At 40.7% G+C, this 22101-nt stretch overlaps 1 protein-coding gene across 1 annotated transcript in view; it reads left to right on the forward strand.

The window, feature by feature from the left end:
- LOC126456171 (uncharacterized) overlaps nucleotides 1-22101 on the forward strand; it is a 126789-nt gene that overhangs the window by 69968 nt on the left and 34720 nt on the right. The window contains exon 9 of the mRNA XM_050091928.1: nucleotides 7835-8089. Within this exon, the coding sequence (XP_049947885.1) occupies nucleotides 7835-8089 (255 nt within the window). The remainder of the gene's footprint in view (nucleotides 1-7834; nucleotides 8090-22101) is intronic.

Raw genomic sequence — 22101 nt, forward strand, 5'->3', positions numbered from 1 at the left:
GCACACAGTTTTAATCTGCCAGTATCAGCGAAAGCTCCACTGCAGAGTGAAAATTTCATTCTGGAAACATCCACCTATGGCTAAGACATGTCTCTGCAATAACCTTTCTTCCATGTGTGCTAGTTGTGCAAGGTTCACAGAAGAGCTTCTGTGAAGTTTGGAAGGTAGGAGACAAGGTACTGGCAGAATTTGGAGCTGTAAGAACAGATCATGAGTGGTACTTGGTTAGCTCAGACAGTAGAGCACTTGCCCGTGAAACGCAAAGGTCATGAGTTAGAGTCTCAGTCCAGCACACAGCTTGAATCTGTCAGGAAGTTTCATAATCGAGGTTTTGCTCAACCCTATCTCATCACAAGAGAGGATCACTGTATGATTAACCAAGCACATTGTAACTCCTACATGTTCTCTTGCCAACTGAGAACAAGTAATGGACTACCTGTAGCCTTCTGTGTCATCTTACACCGTTCTTCAAAGGTTTGCAGGTCTAGGGAATTACCACTCAATCCCTGAGGCTGCTGTTAACACCATGACATGAATGGGTGTATTTATAATGGTACCGTGACATGGAAGCATGGACCACTGATGAATGGTGTCACATTGTGTTGAGCAATGAATTGCAGTTCTGCACTACTCTGGATGACCAACGTTGCCAAGTATGGTGGTGTCCTAGGGAGACATCCCATTCCCCAGTGTTTTGGAGAGGCACAATGGTGTTACTCCTGGTGTCATGGTGTGTGGGCCCATTGGGAATAACACTGGGAACTTTGATGGCACAACAGAAGATCAAGGACATCCCAGATCCTCGTGTGTTACCTCTCAGGTGACGTTATCGTGGTTCCATTGCCATTTTTCACAGTGCTCATCCACACATGATACATGTCTTTATGAACTGTCTACGTAATGTTGACAAGGGAAACTCCTCATTGCACCCGCCTCAGATTTAATGATGAGAGGGTCCAGTGGACAGCCTGTCAAAAACTGAACACAGATTATGTATAAAAACAGGAAGAAGGTGTTCTGGACTGCCAAAAAAAAAAAAAAATAAATAAATAAATAAATAAAATAAAATAAAGTAGGAAAAAAAACTGTTCGCTTTATTCAAATTTGTGTCTGTCATGGTAGAATATCTGTTTGCAACAGCGAGGTGTAAGGTAGGGCCCTATAACGACAGTTGATTCTGCACTACTCTATTAGCAGCCGAAAGAAAGTGGCTTTTGAATGGAAACCACAAATGTTTGATGACCAGGCAACAAGTCAACTGAATCCTCCACCAGAAAATACCTCTGGTGTATCATACACAGCAGTGGTGACAGGATGTGTGTCATATGATAGAAATCTCTTATTGACACACCTAATTTGTATATCTGGAAAGTGAGTGATATGCCTCCTTGTCCAATATAGGTGGTTGTATGAATGTGAATGTGATCACTCCCAAGGAAATGATGGGAACATAATGTTTGTCGCATAAACTGCTACAAATGAAGGCAGCAGTTTCTAACGATGTGGACGATAAGAAGCGGTGTGAAGCTGGATTGCAAAATTCCCACCTCTCTCCCATAGGTTGACTTACTTGGTATGTACAGCTGATCTTCTCTTGATTTCCAGCTACCTCGATCTCCAAAAACTTCTTCCCCGAAGAGTACTGCTTGTTAACAGGAATTTGTAAGACTCTCTCTCTCTCTACTTTTGAAACAATTTAGTATTCGAAAAATACTTTTAGTTCAGTCCTGGTATATTTCAACTTCCATAAACAACATATTCACCATTTCTCACATCAATATTCGAATGTCTACAAGTCAACTGATTTGTCTCGCATTAAACTCAATAAAATACATCTGCAATAAAGTTGGTTTAACAACCACATAATTCATTAACCCGTCTTGCCTCTGGCGAGTATAATACATGAAGTACTTAAGTCTATACTCAATTGTTCATTGTTCTTCAACAATAATCACAGTCACTAAAACAGCAAAGAATACTACATAATTACTTCTTGTTCTTCCAATATGGCTACAAGTTTCACAACCAGACAGTTTCTCTATGCTCTGTGAAAACATATGTTCTTAACGGTTTTGAAATTGCCTTCCATTTAGGAAGTCTTGACTTTTGAATTCCTTTGTTGTAACATAGTTCACATCTGTTTATTTGTTGTTTTCATTTCTGTGAGATGTCTATGTGGTATCTCACCTGCTCTCACTATTCATCACAGTTACTTGCAAAAGTAACATATTCTTACCACACAACTCAAATACTATAATCAGTGTACAGTATGATAATTTCCAAGACTACAGAAAGAGAACAAACATTTCAATGACTGAATGGTCAGTTCATAATGTTGTGAAAATAAATAAAATAAAATAAATAACAGAAGGGAGTTTTGAACACAGCTCACCCATGTGGCAGTTCAACACCATGACCACTTATCCCTGACACTGCTGCTGCTTATGGCTGCTCTTTATTGGACTACTTTTCGTGAACTGTTCACTGTATTCTCTCTCTTTTTTTTATTTTTTTCAGTGTACCTTCTTCCTGTTTTCAGCCTTGATCTGTGTTCAGTTTTTGATGGGCTATCCATTGGGCCATCTTACCATTAAATCGGGGGGGGGGGGGGGGGGGGGGGTGATGGAATTTCCCTTGTGAGGTATTCCCATGACCAGCAAGATCCCCAGATGTGTCCCAATGGACAGTGTGAAACAGCTATAGTATCAACTCCATCCCACAACTAGTATCCAGGATAATGAGTTGGGAAGAGAAACAGATTTTTGGAAGTGGGAAGTATTGGATGATTACCGTTTGTCAAAGAAATACTTTAAACACTTTATTAGCAACTAGCAGACCAAGGTAAATACAACATTGCTGAACCGTTACACTGTGATCTCCTACTTCACTGTTAGTGCTCATAAGTCCTAATGAAATTTAATTTGATGTATTACAAAATGCTATAATACTTGACCATGAAGACTGCATGAGAAACTAATAAAGCTAACTTGAAGCTGTGTGTCCACAAATGCAGTGACATTAAACTAACAAAATTCAAAAACGTAAAATGCGTTTCATAATAAAAAATGTATTAAAATGATTTATCTGCCATTTAAAAAAAATCCTAGGTGAAATTTTCTTTCAACACATGTGCTTAAAACAAAAAAATTACTTTTCAATAAGAACTTTAGTTATTAAGAGACTTATGCTCAATGACAGTTTTCATATACATATACATTCTGCCTGCAGTGTTAACCTATACAATAAAAAAATTAAGCTTACGTGTTAATATCTATGCTCCCGTTTTGACTGGTCAGGTTCCCAACTGTCCTTTTATTGCCTCTCTGTTGTCTTAACATTCACGAGATGTTTTAGTTAACAAGATCCAAAGCTCAGGACATTCATCTCACTACCAGTTTTAATTATAATAATTATTATTGGAGCAAGTGCACTAATTCTGAGGCAGATAGGTCACACTTGAACAGAAACATGACCAAAATACAATTCAGTTATGTTCTTGAATATAAGTACTTTCTATTTCTGTGACATAACATTAATACCCTAGCTTTAAATTTTCACACCACCTTATGAAGATTCTGAAGATTAAAGTATCGTATGCTTATGCAACATAGTCAGTCACCAGGTCCAATGTTCATCATTTATGGTGGATGAAATACTGGCTGTCTTGATTCCAGTCACAGAATTCACGCTGCCCTTTGCACCAAGGGATGGCTAATCTTGTAGCGGCATGCTCTCTGTTGGTGACTGCAATTAGTACCAGCAGAACTTCACTTCTTACTGACTACCCATCTCTCTGTCTCACTCTGTAACTTCTCCACCCTACCTTTCATCTCTTTTTGATAACAGCTGAATGATAGCTTGGTCATAACGTAGTGTAATCAACAATGTGACATGGCTCAGATATAGACAACCAGTTACAACAGTTGTGGGTCAGTTTTCCTCAGGAGAGGGTACAACTGCTTTGTGATACCCTTCCCAATCAAATCAGATCATGTATCTAGGCCAGAAGAGGTGCAACTTCAGACTGATAAGTGGGCACATACTGCCAAGCTTTTTCTAGCCCAGTAAGTCAACCATAGCCCAGCATTGTATCTCCACAGGACATTCTGTGGATTACTCTGCCATGAAAATCTTGGCCTCAGTGAGATCCTTCTGGGGTTCACTTACAAGGGTAAGTCAATTATTATCTGAAGTTTAGTTATATTTTTGTTTATTTTGGTAGCACTGTTGTTTTATGTTGATGACACATGTTTTGTTTATTTGTTGTTATATCTTTGCAATTTTCAAGCTGCTCGGTTAGTTTCGTTATTGCTACCGTGCTGTTAATCAAGGGTGCTCCACTGTATTTGCACCAAAGAAAAGCAACTTTCAGTGATCCGTTTTTTGTGGTCAGAAGGCATATCAGGGGCCAAAGTTCATCAAAGACTTTAGGTACAACGCGGGAACAGTATTTTGCCACTACAGAGTGTCTATGAGTGGATTGAAAAATTCCAAAATGGTCACACAAGTGTTACGCACAATGAAGGAGCCGGACAACCGTTTACTGCCACAAATGAAGAAACCATAAAGAAACCATTGAGTTTCACGTTATGTGATTCTCTTAGACAGACGATTAACTATTGATGAAGTGGCACATCGTCTCCAAATTAGTCACAGTTCTGCCTGCGAAATCATCCACAACAGACTTGGGTTTCACAAAGTTTGTGCAAGATGGGTTTCAAAATAACTCACACAGTTACATAAAGAAACACACTTGGACATCTGCAAAAAACATTTGGACCGCTATGGTAATGAAGGGGACAACTTCTTAGACAGAATCATTACTGGTGTCAAAACATGGATCCATCATTATGAGCCGGAGAGTAAAAGGCAGGGGATGGAATGGAAACATCCAAATTCACCATGCAAAAAAAAGTTTAAGACCCAACCGTCTACTGGAAAACTGATGCTTATGGGATGCACAAAGTCCAGTACTGAAACGTTATGGGGAAGGGGGCACAACTATAAACAGTGTATGTTACAGTGAGATGCTTACTGCCGGGCTAAAGCCTGCAATTCAAAACAAACACCGATGATTGCTGTCAAAAGGTGTTGTGTTGTTGCACGACAATGCCCGTCTGCATACTGCCGCCCACACTGCTGAAGTGCTCCAGAAACTCAAATTTGAAGTACTGGATCATCCTCCATATAGTCCAGATCTTGCCCCTTCCGATTATCACTTGTTTGGTCTGCTCATACAGGCATTAAGGGGCCGTCAGTTTGCCTCAGATGATGCAGTGAAAGAAGCGGTGCATTCCTGGCTCGTAGCTGAACCGAGGACCTTGTTTTATGAGGGCATCAGGAAGCTTGTACAACAATGGACCAAGTGTGTTGAAATGCAAGGAGACTGTGTTGAAAAGTGGTGTTCATGTAAGTTTCCTATTTGATTACAATAAAATTTTATAACTACTTTGCAGATAATAATTGACTTACCATTGTATTAAGGAGTGGAAACACATTTAGAGCAAGACCTTATTAATCATGATGGTGCCTTTCAACAGGATAAGGTGAGGGATCCAGTGTTACCTTTAATGTCTTCATAAAGAAAACATTTTATGATCAATGACACGTGTAGTGACATGTAATTTTATTCATTTTCACATCTGCATTTTAACTCCGTGAGTGCTCATTCTCTAAAGAGAGCATGCATGTGGTATCTCATTATGCATGTGCTTGTGCACCATAGCTGGAGCAATATTCAAAGAGGGTGCACAACTTGGCAGAGATCGCTAATGTAGCTGTTGCCTTTACACATGCATCTTCGTGGCATATTTTTGTACAAAGGTAGCAATGTGAATTAGCAATCTCCAATGCAAAACAATCATCTGAAGATGGTTGAATGGTTGTCAGCTGAAATATTGTGGCAAGAAGTCAGCATTATCCGGCTCCAATCCTGACACTTGATGGAAGTTCTTTCTAGTCTGGTAGGGTCCAGTAAAGTGATTAATTTAGTGGCTGTACTGAGAGATTTTCATGGAGAACTAGAAAGAAGAAGAAAGATTACTGTTTAACATTCAGTTGGTGATGAGAACATTAGAGGTGAAACACAAACTTGGACTTGATAAAGATAGGAAATGAAATCAACCATATCCTTTTAAAAGGGTCATCTCAGCATCTTCCTTAAGTGATTTATTGAACTCACGCATAATCTAAACCCAGATGGGTGAGTCCAGTATCTTACCACTACACCACCTTGCTTGGTAGGAGAGCTAGAGTTTCCAGTTAAGTGTTTTCTAAAAGTATCATTTATTTGTAAATAAACAGTTAAAGGACACCCATAAGTATTAACAAAATGAGTTCTTTTATTTGTAAAGAAAACAGAAGCAAGTTCGAGAATAAGAGCCCATCAGATAACAATACAAAAGGGTGAAGTTATACTCATGAGAGCTTAGTGATATACACTACTTGCTTAGGGTGCCTAAGATCCTACAGCCACCTCTGAGAACAAGACGGAGATATGGTCAAGCATTCAGTAATAACATTAAATACCCTCCTGTGCCACTTCATAGCTGATTTTTTAATCTAACAAATATTTTAATAAAAAGGTAAATTGCTAATCATCACATGGGGGAGATGTTGGGTGGCACACAGAAACAGTGAAAAAATGACTGCTAGATGTTATTAGCTATGGGGATAAGTCCTTCATCAGACAAAGACAAAACAAAATACACACACACACACACACACACACACTTGCCACAGAACAGTGAAAAAATGACTGCTAGATGTTATTAGCTATGGGGATGAGTCCTTCATCAGACAAAGACAAAACAAAATACACACACACACACACACATACACACACACACACACACACACACACACACACTTGTCCACTGTTGTTTCTGGGCACTAGTGCCAGATTGTGACTGCATCGGAGGTCAGCAGCAGCCGTTGGTGGGGTGGGTAGTCTGAATACAAATCAGAGGTATGGTAAAGGTCTATTTTTTTTGGGGGGGGGGGGGGGGGAGGAGGATGGATAGCAGGATAAAGGTGGAGGAAGGTGCTTGTGCTATGTGTGGGAATGTGCAAGGATATGGTGGGAATAGGATAGTTGGCTGCTAGGTGCAGTAATGGGAAGCTGCACTGAGGGAAAGAGGGGTGAGTGAGAGGGGGATGGGGTGATGGAGAGAGGGGAGAAGTAGAGAAGGAATAGGAAACTGCAGGTGTGGGAGAGGGGGGAAAAGGAGAGATGAGAGAAGTAGAGAAGAGAAAGGATAATGCAGATGTGCTGGTGAGATACAAGGGATATGTGAGGCTGGAATAGTAAGAAGGAAGGGAACAGGAAATTGGAGGACAAGGACTAGTGAAGGTTGAGGCAGTTGTTTGAGGTACTTTATTATTAAATTCTTTTGATCTATATTCTTTCCCCTTTCACAAAATGAGATACCTATAGGTCAACAAAATTCCTTCACCTTTTTTGTCTAGCTATTGATCTGACAGTAATATTTATTTGTATTTTTAGTTTCTTTATGCTACCAATTCACTTGAAAACTTATCTAGTTGCATTGTGTGTGTGTGTGTGTGTGTGTGTGTGTGTGAGAGAGAGAGAGAGAGAGAGAGAGAGAGAGAGGAAAGGTTACAAAAATTAAAAGCTTATCTCCACTCATTTGAAAATGTGTTTTCTTTTCAGTTTTTATTAGGTGCACTATTATCTTTTTTAATTTTAAATGTGTTCTTTTTCTTGTGGGCATTGTAAAATAAGTATTAGTAGCCACACAGCTGAATGCATTGCCAAATGCTGTGTATGAAACTATGCACAGCATCTAGATTTTTGTTCTTTCATGCCACACAGGTTACACAGACTACTCTGCTGCATTCTACACGTATGATATACTACTTGCCATATCTGCAGTGGCCATTGCTCTGTTGCCACTTGGTGTGCAGCTGCCGGCAGACAACATCATGCGGGATTTAATGCACATTGTGCGGTTACCCCATGTTATAATATTCATATTTTTCCTTTTTTTCCTTGGGAACTTTTGGGGTTTCATTGAGTCATTTCTTTTCCTCTACCTCAAGGAACTTGGTGCATCAAATTATCTTCTCGGTAAGTAGTTTCTGTCATCATCATCATTACTACTTTTATCAATATTATAATTATTCTTCTTGTTGTTGGTATAATAATTAATTACAGTTGCATTTGTTTTATTATTTATTGCTTTTGAGTATCATCTAACACTCTGCTGTGCCTTATGGTATGAAGAGAGTCAACACAATTATAGAAGATGTGATGACTATTTACGTGTTTCATTGTGACCAACAGAATAAAGTACATAAAGTTTTATTTTGCAAAAACAAGCACTAATATTATGATGATCTTCCAGCCTTTCGTGGCAGGTTGAACCAGTATAAGATTCTCATGTTTCAAGTTGGCTTAATTTGTCGAAATGAAGCAATGATTGTCACTCCCACCATCTTATGATGAACTGCTTTATCTGAAAACTACCTTGAGCAGTTAAACAGAGGACCGACTCGTGGTGATAACATATTAGACCTTCTGGTGACAAACAGACCCGCGCTATTTGAAACAGTTAACGCAGAACAGGGAATCAGCGATCATAAAGCGGTTACGGCATCGATGATTTCAGCCGTAAATAGAAATATTAAAAAAGGTAGGAAGATTTTTCTGTTTAGCAAAAGTGACAAAAAGCAGATTATAGAGTACCTGATGGCTCAACACAAAAGTTTTGTCTCAAGTACAGATAGTGTTGAGGATCAGTGGAGGAAGTTCAAAACTATCATCCAATATGCGTTAGATGATTATGTGCAAAGCAAGATCGTAAGAGATGGAAAAGAGCCACCGTGGTACAACAACCGAGTTAGAAAACTGCTGCGGAAGCAAAGGGAACTTCACAGCAAACATAAACATAGCCAAAGCCTTGCGGACAAACAAAAATTACGCGAAGCGAAATGTAGTGTGAGGAGGGCTATGCGAGAGGCGTTCAATGAATTCAAAAGTAAAGTTGTATGTACTGACTTGGCAGAAAATCCTAAGAAATTTTGGTCTTATGTCAAAGCGGTAGGTGGATCAAAACAAAATGTCCAGACACTCTGTGAGCAAAATGGTACTGAAACAGAGGATGACAGACTAAAGGCCGAAATACTAAATGTCTTTTTCCAAAGCTGTTTCACAAGGAAGACTGCACTGTAGTTCCTTCTCTAGATTGTCGCACAGATGACAAAATGGTAGATATCGAAATAGACGACAGAGGGATAGAGAAACAATTAAAATCGCTCAAAAGAGGAAAGGCCGCTGGACCTGACGGGATACCAGTTCGATTTTACACAGAGTATGTGAAGGAACTTGCCCCTCTTCTTGCAGCAGTGTACCGTAGGTCTCTAGAAGAGCGTAGCATTCCAAAGGATTGGAAAAGGGAACAGGTCATCCCCGTTTTCAAGAAGGGACGTCGAACAGATGTGCAGAACTATAGACCTATATCTCTAACGTCGACCAGTTGTAGAATTTTGGAACACATATTATGTTCGAGTATAATGACTTTTCTGGAGACTAGAAATGTACTCTGTAGGAGTCAGCATGGGTTTCGAAAAAGACGGTCATGTGAAACCCAGCTCGCGCTATTCGTCCACAAGACTCAGAGCGCCATAGACACAGTTTCACAGGTAGATGCCGTGTTCTTGACTTCCGCAAGGCATTCGATACAGTTCCCCACAGTCGTTTAATGAACAAAGTAAGAGCATATGGACTATCAGACCAATTGTGTGATTGGATTGAAGAGTTCCTAGATAACAGAATGCAGCATGTCATTCTCAATGGAGAGAAGTCTCCCGAAGTAAGAGTCCTTTCAGGTGTGCCACAGGGGAGTGTCATAGGACCGTTGCTATTCACAATATACATAAATGACCTTGTGGATGACATCGGTAGTTCACTGAGGCTTTTTGCAAATGATGCTGTGGTGTATCAAGAGGTTGTAACAATGGAAAATTGTACTGAAATGCTGGAGGATCTGCAGCGAATTGACGCATGGTGCAGGGAATGGCAATTGAATCTCAATGTAGACAAGTGTAATGTGCTGCGAATACATAGAAAGATAGATCCCTTATCATTTAGCTACAAAATAGCAGGTCAGCAACTGGAAGCAGTTAATTCCATAAATTATCTGGGAGTACGCATTAGGAGTGATTTAAAATGAATGATAATATAAAGTTGATCGTCGGTAAAGCAGATGCCAGACTGAGATTCATTGGAAGAATCCTAAGGAAATGCAATCTGAAAACAAAGGAAGTAGGTTACAGTATGCTTGTTCGCCCACTGCTTGAATACTGCTCAGCAGTGTGGGATCCGTACCAGATAGGGTTGATAGAAGAGATAGAGAAGATCCAATGGAGAGCAGCGCGCTTCGTTACAGGATCATTTAGTAATCGCGAAAGCGTTACGGAGATGATAGATAAACTCCAGTGGAAGACTCTGCAGGAGAGATGCTCAGTACCTCGGTATGGGCGTTTGTTAAAGTTTCGAGAACATACCTTCACCGAAGAGTCAAGCAGTATATTGCTCCCTCCTACATATATCTCGCGAAGAGACCATGAGGATAAAATCAGAGAGATTAGAGCCCACACAGAAGCATACCGACAATCCTTCTTTCCACGTACAATACGAGACTGGAATAGAAGGGAGAACCGACAGAGGTACTCAGGGTACCCTCCGCCACACACCGTCAGGTGGCTTGCGGAGTATGGATGCAGATGTAGATGTAGAAGTGTCAAAACAGTGTCTCGTTAACCTTTGTATGTGTTATAATGTGGGTTAGTCTGCCTCCTCCCAGTGCAGGATGGTGGGTTGGAGTGGAAATGGGGTCTGCTCAAGTTCCAATGCAGTCAGGCTGCACCTCACATGCTATTTGAATGTCTCTCAGCTGGGAGCACTCACAGTGTATTGTGACCAGTGATGCATTCCATACAGAGCTCATTTCATGGCTACTATATCTGTTTATGAAACCAGTGTTTGTCCTAGTTTTGATGACTTATTTTGTTGTGCTGTCCCAAGTACCTGTAAAAAATTCATTAGCATTGGTGGAGCAAGAATTAGGTTATAGACAAAGAGCCTTTTCCAACACTCACTACCAATTAATCCCAGTGCAAAGAGCATTATACATGCAGTTGGGCTCTCCCTTACCACCAAGAGCAGCTGGTATGTACATGGAGCATTTTTGAGAAAATTGCTGTTAAGACTATATTCCTCAAAATCAAAGCATTTCTATAAGTATGTAGGTAACATCTATGTTGTATTGCCAAACAGCAACAGGTTTCTGGATGAATTTCTTGGATCCATCAATCATCAGGAGAGTCCCAGGAAAGTGTGATAGGACTGCTCTTATTCTCGATGTAAATAAATGATTTGACGGACAGGGTGGGCAGCAGTTTAAAGCTGTTTGTTGATGATACTGTGGCGTACAGGAAGGTGTTGCCACTAAGTGACAATAGGAGTATGCAAGACGACTTTAGACAGATTTTCTAATTGGTGTGATGACTAGCAGCTTGCTCTAAATGCAGAAAAATTTAAGTTATAATGTAGATGAGTAGGAAAAACAATCCTGTAACATTTGCATACAGCATTAATATGGTGCTGTTTGGCACAGTCATTGCAATTAAATATCTAGGTGTAATGTTGCAAAGCAATATGAAATGGAATGAGGACGTCAAGTTAGTAGCAGGGAAGGCAAATGCTCGACTTTTTTTATTGGGAGAATTTTGGGTAAGTGTAGCTCATTCATAAAGGAGAAGGCATTTGAAACACTAGTGTAACTCATCCTTGAGTACTCTTTGAGTGTTTGGGATCCCCACCAGGTTGGATTAAAGGAAGATGTCAAAGGAGGCGGCTAAATTTCATACCGGTAGGTTCCATCAGTAATCAAGCATTATGGAGATGCTAAGTGAACTAAAATGGGAATCCCTTGAGGGACATGTCATGCTTTTTGCAAGGGACTATTGCAGAAATTTCAGGAACTGGCATTTGAGGCTGACTGCAGAATTATTCTACTGCCGCCAGCATATATTTCGAGTAAAGACTATGAAGACAAGATGCAGGAAATTAGGGCCCCCACAGAGGCTTTTAGACAGTTGTTTTTCCCTCACTCTATTTTTGGATGGAACAAGAAAAAGAAATGACTAGTGATAGCATGTAGTATCCCCTGCCATGTACTGTACTGTGGCTTGCAGAGTATATGTGTAATGTAAATGTATAGATAAAAACTCTACTCACCAAGTGGCAACAAGAGAACACACACACACAAAAAGGCTTAATTTTTACAAGCTTTTGGAGTCATTGGCTCTTTCCTCTGGCAGTAGTGTTGAAGGGAAAGGTTGCAGGGTGAAGGAAAAGGACTGGAGATAAGGGGTACAGTTCAGAACAGTCACCGAGAACCACGGGTCAGGGGAGATTTACTGGACAGGTTAGTCCCCCCTGACCCAGGGTTCTGGGTGACTTTTCTGACCTGTACCCATTTCCCTAAACCTGTCCAGACCATTTCCTTCACCCCTCTTCCTTCCCCTTCAACTCTTCTGCCAGAAGAAGAAGCCACTTGCTGCGAAAGATTGTAAAAGTTAAACTATTTTGTGTGTGTTCTCTTGCCACCGCCTGGTGAGTAGATTTCGTTTCTATCCATTTACATTAAATTGTCAATAACTGATTAGTTTCAGAATATATATGTAGATGTAGATGGATAGTTATATCCAAGTAGAGGAAGATGGCATTTCTTGATATTTTGGTATGGAAGAGTCTTTCTACTGTGGTTGTAATAAACCCATGTTCTTGTTTACCTGTGTCATATTTTTTATCAAACATCTCCTCATGAGAGATATAGCAGTGGCAACACCCTTTAGTGACCTGCTCCTAGGTGCAGAACTAAAATGCATGATCAAATTTTAAACAATGGAATATCCAGGATGGAATGTAACAATATAATGAAAAGGACAGTTGCTCCTCACCATATAGCGGAGATGCTGAGTCACAGAAAGGCACAACAAAAAGACTGTTGGAAAGTTAGCGTTTGGTCAACAAGACCTTTGTCAAAAATAGGCAACATACACACAAACACACACACACTCACAAATGCAACTCTCACACACGACTGCAATCTTTGGCAGTTAGAGCCAAAACAAATTTTAAAATCTTCAGCTCATTTTATGTATACTGTAGAAACCAATCACATACAGTGCAAAAAAGCCCCTAATTTCCTAATTTATTATTCGAAATATTAACGGCAGAAATTTACTAAAAAAGTAGCTGTAGGTGGCTGATATGAGTTGTTAAGTAATGTGAGAGTTTATGTCTTCAACTGAAATATTTATCAGAAATACACATGTAAATATTTGTGTGAAGTTGTTGATATGAGTCAGTAATTCTAACTGCAGCCAACAAATGAGAGCCTTACTGTTAACCCACTATGTATAAAGTTAACAGATTTTGGTTGAGTCATCAGTTTCTATCATTGCACAAGCTGGCATATTTAAGTCCCAGCTTAACAGCAAATGCAAAATATTATAAAATCCCATGACCTTGAGAATAAGTGACTATATGCTACCCAAAAGTAAAAGCTAAACAGGCAATCTAACACTTCTAAACCTATCAATTTTTGACATCTTTTTTTTTGTGTGTGCTGGCCATGGTGGTCTAGCGGTTCTAGGCGCTCAGTCCGGAACCGCGCGGCTGCTACGGTTGCAGGTTCGAATCCTGCCTCGGGCATGGGTGTGTGTGATGTCCTTAGGTTAGTTAGGTTTAAGTAGTTCTAAGTTCTAGGGGACTGATGACCACAGATGTTAAGTCCCATAGTGCTCAGAGCCATTTTTTTGTGTGTGTTCTGATGCCACTTGGTGAGTACATTTTTAGTAACCAATTATATTATATTGTCAATCTTACATTTCTGCCATTTATCACAAGCCTGCTCTATCCTCTGCAGCTACCTCACTTCTCATTGATTGCAGCTATAGTTACTCCTCTCTCAGCCATGCAGTCATTAATGACACAAGTCACTATGCAATGCCAAACCTACAATTCTTAAGTCAACTGGCCAATTTAAGGAAACAGAATGTTATTGGATGTACACTAGGATGTAAAGATTCATTCCATATTAAACAAGATCTAGTGTGTCCTGTGTTGTTATTGTTGTTTGGAGCACTACTGTTGCCAGGCCTCTCTGTTGCCATTTCAAGGGAAGATGCAAAAATTGTTGCTGTGCTACATCTGTGGTGTTCTAGACATCATCACACTGTCCATGTGGACAATGCTGCAAACAAGCCTATTTCCTCACTGAAGGTTTGTGACATGGCTGTATGATCCTACATGACTCAGCAAACAATGTGTCTGTACTAACAGACACTTGTCATGTGGAGACGCTAAGAACATGCGGAGTTTTGCCGCCCGAAACCCATTAAATTCATGTCTGCATGAAAGTCATAGGATCCTGCCCTGAGGAAGGAGCAATATAATGGAATGATAAATTTCAGTCTCAATTGGCCACAATCCCGCAGTTACCAAATTTTGACACATGGTACACCCACGACACATAGACAGAGCTCGTGGCTTGGTGGGAGGCAGCAGGTATGCAGGTTAGGAATGTGGGAGGAAGAGGCAGCAGGTGCATGATGTAGGAATGCAACACACAGGCATCTGAGCTGGTGTGTTGGCTCAGTGCACGATGACAATGACACGAAGACATGGGGTGGGAGGGGTTAACAGGACAGAGGAAGGAGAGACCATTGGTCTGAATTTGTGGATGCAGTGAGTTCATAGAGACAGAGATCAGGAAAGTTATAGGAGCAAAGAATGTTTTGCAAGGATAATTCCCATCTATGTAGATCAGAAAAGCTGGTCCTGGAGGGAAGGATCCGGATGGCACAGGTTGTGAAGTAGCCATTGAACTCAAGTAATTGTGTTCAGCAGCATGTTCCACCACTAGGCGGTCAACTCTGATCTCGACCACAGTTAGGCGGTGGCCATTCATTCTACTGGGCAGCAGGTTGGTGGGCATAAACACATAAACTACAATGCAGAAACTGCATCAGAGCTTTTTTGTGGGTGGCCTTGCCTCTGATGGGATAAGATAAGCCTGTGTTGGCAGTAGAGTAGGATGTGCTGGATGGATGAATCAGGCATCTCTTGCACCTGCATCTTCCATAGGGATCAGACCCCCACTGGTGATGGGTTGGATGTGGAAGTGTCAGAGAAACAGACCATGATGTTGTGTAGTTTAGGTGGTATTTGGAATATCAATTTAGCGGGGGTGGGAAGGAATGTGGATAGGTTGTTTCTTATTTACAGGCTTAATGATAGATTGTCAAAGATCTCGCCAAGGACAAGATTCAGCTGGCGCTTGCAGACTAGGTTTGGAGGGAAGGGGATAGTGAGACTTTCAGCATACTGGACAAGGGAACTGTCTTTACTGCAGACACACCAATCACAGGCGGCCAAGCTAAATGGGACTAATTTTTTGGTGTCAAAGAGATGACAAATGTCAAAATGCAGATACAGTTGAAGGTTAGTGTGCTTGGTATGCACAGAGGTACGGATGAGATGAAAGTCAGTGTTCAGGAAGTTAGCATGTAAGGCTGAAGGGGACCAGATGAAGCAGATGCGAGAGAAGGTGTTGAGGTTGTGGATTAATGAAGAATGTGGTATGTTGCACTGATGAAGACCAGGTGAAGTGGATGGGAAAGAAGGTGTTGTGGTTGTGGAGGAATGGAGATAGGGTGTCTTGACCTAGGGTCCATATCATGAAGATATTGGTAAAAAACCTGAACCTACAAGGGGGTTTGCGGTTTTGGGGGGCATGGAAAGTTTCCTCTCTATGGCCTACAAACAGATTGGAATAGGAGTAATCCATGTGGATGCCCATGGCTGTGCTGTAGATTTGTTTATGTATCTTCCTCTCACAGGAGAATTAGGTGTGTGAGAGCATGTAATTGAGAAGGTGTATAAGGAAAGAGGGAAGTGGTTTTGATCGTAATGATGTTGTCTTAGGTAGTGTTTGATAATAAGGCCATGGGCATGAGGGATATTGGTATGTGGGGAGGTGGTACCAACTGTGATGAGTAGGGATCCTGGGATGTGGATGGTTAGTCTGTGGAAAATTATTTAGAGGTGTTGGTTGAACAAAACTGGAGATTCTTTCACTTGGAGCACAGTAAATAGCTACAGTGGGGCATCAAGGATTGTTGGATTTATGGATTGTGAGAAGCATGTAGGATATGGGTGTGCAGGGAAGTGTTGGGGTAGGAAGAGAGATGGATTCAGGGGAGAGATTCTGGGATGGGGCTAAGGATTTGAGTAGGGTTTTGAGGTTATGTTGGACGTATGAGATGAGGTCACTATAGCAGAGTTTTGTAGATGAAGGCAGAAAGACTAATTGAAGATCTGTCTTGAGGTTACAAATGACTGTTCTTTCTTCTGATGAGAGATTTCTGCTCTTGGGAAGGGACTTGGGGAAGGAGAGTGACAATAAACTAAGTTCAATATTGGGATTAAGTTGGTTTTGATTAGAGGTAGCAAAGAAGGTTTCCACTGTAGGGCTCATGAGAAGCAGAGCAGCCCTTTGAAATATCCAGCATGGTTGAACTTTGGCATGGGACTTAAGGTGAGGTCTTTGGATAGGCCAGAAATTTCTGTAGGAGTCAAGATTTTTGGTGGATAGGTTGACAACACTGTTTTAAAGTTTTTTAGGTTCTGGATTTCACAGAATGTTGGGATAGAGTTTTGGAGGCTGTGGTAAATGGAAAAGATCAGCAAGGGGTCGAAAAGGGTGTTCAGAGGGGTGTAGGATAGGTGTCAATGTTAATAGTGCTCTGAGGCAGGAGTAAAATGCCAATAATAATATAATTTATGGACTTAGTGTCTGAAGTGCTCTTCCAGATGTTGGAGTGCAAGGGTTTCAATTTGGGAGTTGTGATGTAGGTAACTGGAATTGCACAGTAGTAGTAACTTATGGAGAATTTTCTCAATAGCATTTATCAAAAAGAATGATGTCTTCCCTCCAGGGATTCCCATTTGAGTTCCTGAAGCATTTCTGTAATATTTGCATATTGTTCAAACCTACTGGTAAGAAATCTAGCAAAAAAATGTTCAAATGTGTGTGAAATCTTATGGGACTTAACTGCTAAGGTCATCAGTCCCTAAGCTTACACACTACTTAACCTAAATTATCCTAAGGACAAACACACACACGCATGCCCGAGAGAGGACTCGAACCTCTGCCGGGACCAGCCGCACAGTCCATTACTGCAGCACCTTAGACCGCTCGGCTAATCCCGAGCGGCCAAATCTAGCAGCCCACCTCTGAATTGTTTCAGTGTCTTCCTCTAATTCAGCCTTGTGCAGATTCCAAACACCCAAGCAGTACTCAAGAATTAGCATCCGATATGCAGTCTCCCTTACTGCTGAACAACATTTTCCTAAAATTCTCCCAATATACCAAAGTTTACCATTTGCCTTCCCTACCACAATCCTCACATGCTTGTTCCATTTCATATCACTTTGGAGTGTTGCAGCCAGATTTTTAAACAATGTGACTGAGTCAAACAGGACATGATTAATGCTTTATTCAAACATTACATGTTTGTTTTTCCTACTCATCCACATTAACTTACATTTTTCTACATTTAGAGTCAGCTGCCATTCATCACACTGACTAGAAATTTTGTCTAAGTCATCTTGTGTCATACTACAGTCACTCATCTTTGACACCATCCTGTACATCACAGCATCATCAGCAAACAACTACAGAATACTGCCAGATCATTCACATATATAGAAAATAACGGTGGTCCTATCACACTTCCCTGGGGCACTCCTGATAATACTCTTTATCTGTGATGAACACTGCCACTGAGGACCGCACACTTGGTTCAATTACTTAAAAAGTCTTCGAGCCACTCACATATCTGGGAACCTGTTCCATATGCTCATATCTTTGTTAACAGACTGTAGTGAGGTAATGTGTTAAATCGTTTTCTGAAATCTAGAAGTATGGAATCTGCCTGTTGCCCTTTGCCCATTGTTTGCAGTTATCATGTGAGAAAAAGGAAAGCTGGGTTCCACATGAGCTGTGCTTTCTAAAGCTGTGCTGGTTTGGGGACATAATCTTTTTGGGCTGTAGGAAATTTATCATATTCGAACTCTGCATATATCCAAGAATTCTGCAGCAAACCAATGTTAAGGATACTGGTCTGTAATTTTGCAGGCTGTGATGAAGCAATCTGGGATAATTTTAGTTCCCCTCTTGCTTTGCCATCTGCCTCCTTAAAATTAATTTTTTCATTTTTGAACAAATTACCATTAACATATGTGAGTATAATCTACATTTTCATATAAGAGGAAGGTTGGCCATCAGTTTTAAAGAATATAACACCAGATCTAATTTTGTGCTTAGTTTTATGTATATAATTGATTTTCTAATTTATTTTGACTATTCCTTGTCAGTATCTTTAATTATAGGGCAAAATCAGTAATTGTTTTGTAACTTAAATTCTATTGTTGACATATAAACAAACATAAATTCTGTGATAATTGTAAACATTTAGAAGAAGAAATACTAGTAATCTTAAAGTATCTATTTGGCACTATTCGAAAATGTGTTAGCAAAGCCAGCCCTTAATTTATTCGAAAGTAATTAACAGTTTTGTCAAAAGTATTGTTTGCATAATGATATTTGATAATTTCATGATTTAAACAAATAATTCACCCTAACTCTTGTAGCAGAAGAAACTGTTAAAAAGACAGAATTTTTTGATGTATTCAGTTAATTTAATGAGTTAAGTTTTAAATGTTATTTCTGGAAATTAAACTTTGAACAATGTGTAGTTTCAGCACCTATTATTGTGAGGATATATAAGGGCCTAGTTTTTGGTCACCACACCATCAGCCCATGGCCGAGTTTCAGATGAGGAACCTGTGTTGGTTAGAATGACAACAACGCACAGTTAGGCCGTGTGTTAAGACAGTGACAGTGTCTGCTCCATACATACCTTTCTATTCTTCAAGAACTCTGAAATTTGTGGTTAGGCTTTCACTGCTTGTAGATGTTCAACAGGAAACTATTGTAGCAGTATGTGGATGTTCGCCTACAACCTATTAATGGGGCTTACCGCGCGGGATTAGCCGAGCGGTCTAAGGCACTGCGGTCATGGACAGTGTGGCTGATCCCGGCGGAGGTTTGAGTCCTCCCTCAGCCATGGGTGTGTGTGTTTGTTCTTAGGCTAATTTAGGTTAAGTAGTGTGTAAGCTTAGGGACTGGTGACTTAGCAGTTAAGTTCCATAAGATTTCACACACACACAATGAGGCTTATCGAAGGTTAAACAATAGTGCACTGGCCATATCACTGTGTATTATTGGGGGATTGTGAACAGCAAAAGTAAAATACTGTGAAACGTAACTGTGCATCTGTGGGCTTAGCATAGTCAGTGTTCAGAACACAAACCCCATTTTTAAGCCAGTGTAGCAATGCAGTATGTCGACACTGAGGACAACAAACAAAGAAACAAAGTAGGTGAACTGTTACAAGGTCCCTCTTTTATCCTTTTTATATACAGTAGTCACCTGCATTGTTTTCCAGTTGCTTGGGACTTTGCTCTAGGTGAGAGAATAATGATAAATGCAAGCTAATTATGAAAAATGCAAGCTAAGTAAGGGGCCGATGCATAGTATAATCTTTGTAAACCCAAATTGGGATTCCAACCAGACCTAGCAACTTATTTTTTTCCAACTCTTTCTGTTGTTTCTTTATTGCTGAGATGCTTATTACTATGTTATCCACACAAGATTCTATGCAACGGTCAAATAATGGCATGTTTGTATAATTCTCATGTGTAAACAATGTTTTAAATGTGTAATTTGCAGCTTTGGCTTTCATTTTGGCATCTTAAACTGCCACACCAGCTGGTCAATGAGTGACCAGCTGGAAGCCTTTGACATGCTTAATGTTTTTACATGGGACCAGAAGTTTTTCAGATTCTTCGGCAGATCTTTTGCTAAGGTATGATGGTGCTAGTTGTTGTATGCTTTGCTCATAGATCTTATCACAGACACATGAATCTCTACTAACCGTTTCCTGCCATCATGTCCATGTTCCCTTTTGAACCAAGAGTGCAATGGCTTTCGCTTTCTCAACATTTTCCGAATTTTATTGATACACCACAGTGTGCCTCTCCCATCTTACTGGGCACATATTTACTGAGAGCATGATTTACAATCTGTGTAAACTTTTCCCATAATTCCTAAAGGTACATCATACTGCAACTAAATGACTGCACTTCATTGTCTGTGTGAGATGCTAACAAGTGCTTAACTGCTCTTTCTAGCAGAAACACTCTCCTAGCGGCCTTCACTGATTCATTAACCTTTGAAACATCAGTCACTATGATGACATCATGATCACTAATCCCCATCTCTATACTGATTCCATCAATAAGGTCCAGCCTGTTTGTAGCTACAAGGTCTAAGATATTTCCATTGTATGTGGGCTGTTGCTCAAGACAGTTTTTGGAAAATGTGTTCAGAAGACTGTCTGCACCCCCTGTAATGAATCCATAGGCATCCCAGTATATACTCTGTATCATGCTCAATTTCAGCACATCTTCCTCCTCACCCCAGTGACCTCCTGCACATCCAGCTGGTTACTGTGCTCCAAGTGAAAGAATCTCCAGATTTGTTTAGCAACACCACCAACCAATTGCCCATAGCCTAGCCTCTCATATCAAAGATAGAAATCACAGAGCTCCTGACCATCCCCACCCCATTACCACTTGGATCCCTTCTAATCACTGTTGAGTCCACTTCCATATACATCAACATCCCTCAATCCCAATACCTTCCTGATGTCAAACATTACCTCTTTCAACTTCATTTCAACTTCAGAATTGCTATCTGATTTCTTATACACCTTGCCAGTTGTACCAAACAATGGAAAATCCAGGGTGGAATGTAACAATATTATGAAAAGGAAAGTTGCCACTCACCATATAGCATAGATGCTGAGTCACAGATAGGCGCAACAAAAAGACTGCCACAAATAAAGTTTTCAGCCCATGAGGCCTTTGTCAAAAATAGGGGGCAGACAGACAGAATGACACACACACACACACACACACACACACACACACACACACACACACACACACATTACTGCAGTCTCAGGCAACTGCAGCCACACTGCGGGCAGCAGCACCAGTGCAAGATGGGAGTGGTGACTTGGGTGGGGGTAAGGAGGAGGCCGGAGCAGGGAGGGGGAGGAACCTATCCTCCTGTATTAAAGATACCAACAATTTCCTTCACTGACTCTCCACAGTTCCTGTCCCTCTCTAGCACACAGTGCCCTGCTCGTCACTATTGATGCCACCTCACTTTACACTAACATCCCTAATGCCCATGGCTTTACCACTATTGAACACTAACTTTCCCAGCACCCGATGGATTCCAAACCAACAACCTCCTCCAAAGCACCATCACCAACTATATCCTCACATACAATTACTTCTCCATTGAAGGCTTTACCTACAAACAAATCCAGGGTATGGCTATGGGCACCCACATGACACCATCCTATGCCAGCCTATTCATGGACCATCTAGAGAAATCCTTCCTGTACACCCAGAATCCTAAACCCCTCACTTGGTTCAGATCCATTGATAACATCTTTGTGTTCTGGATCAAGGGTGGGGACAAACTATCCACATTCCTCCAAACCTTCAACAATGTCTCCCCCATTTGCTTCACCTGGTCCTACTCAATCCAACAAGCCACCTTCTGAGATGTTGACCTCCACCTCAAAGATGGGTACATCAGTACCTCTGTCCATATCAAACCTACTAGCCACCAGCAATACCTCCAGCTGCCACCAGTTCCAAACCAAGAAGTCCCTTCCATACAGCCTAACTACTCGGGGTCGTCGCATCTGCAGTAATGAGCAGTCCCTCTCGAAATACAGGGTGTCCCAGCTATCTTGTCCACCCAAAATATCTCTGGAACAATAACAGCTATTGGAAAACGACTTTCACTGGTATCAATGTAGGACTGGGGTCCATGAATGTACATATTTGGAAACATTCTAAAA

The sequence above is a fragment of the Schistocerca serialis genome, chromosome 1 (assembly GCF_023864345.2).
Source record: "Schistocerca serialis cubense isolate TAMUIC-IGC-003099 chromosome 1, iqSchSeri2.2, whole genome shotgun sequence".
NCBI lineage: Eukaryota > Metazoa > Arthropoda > Insecta > Orthoptera > Acrididae > Schistocerca > Schistocerca serialis.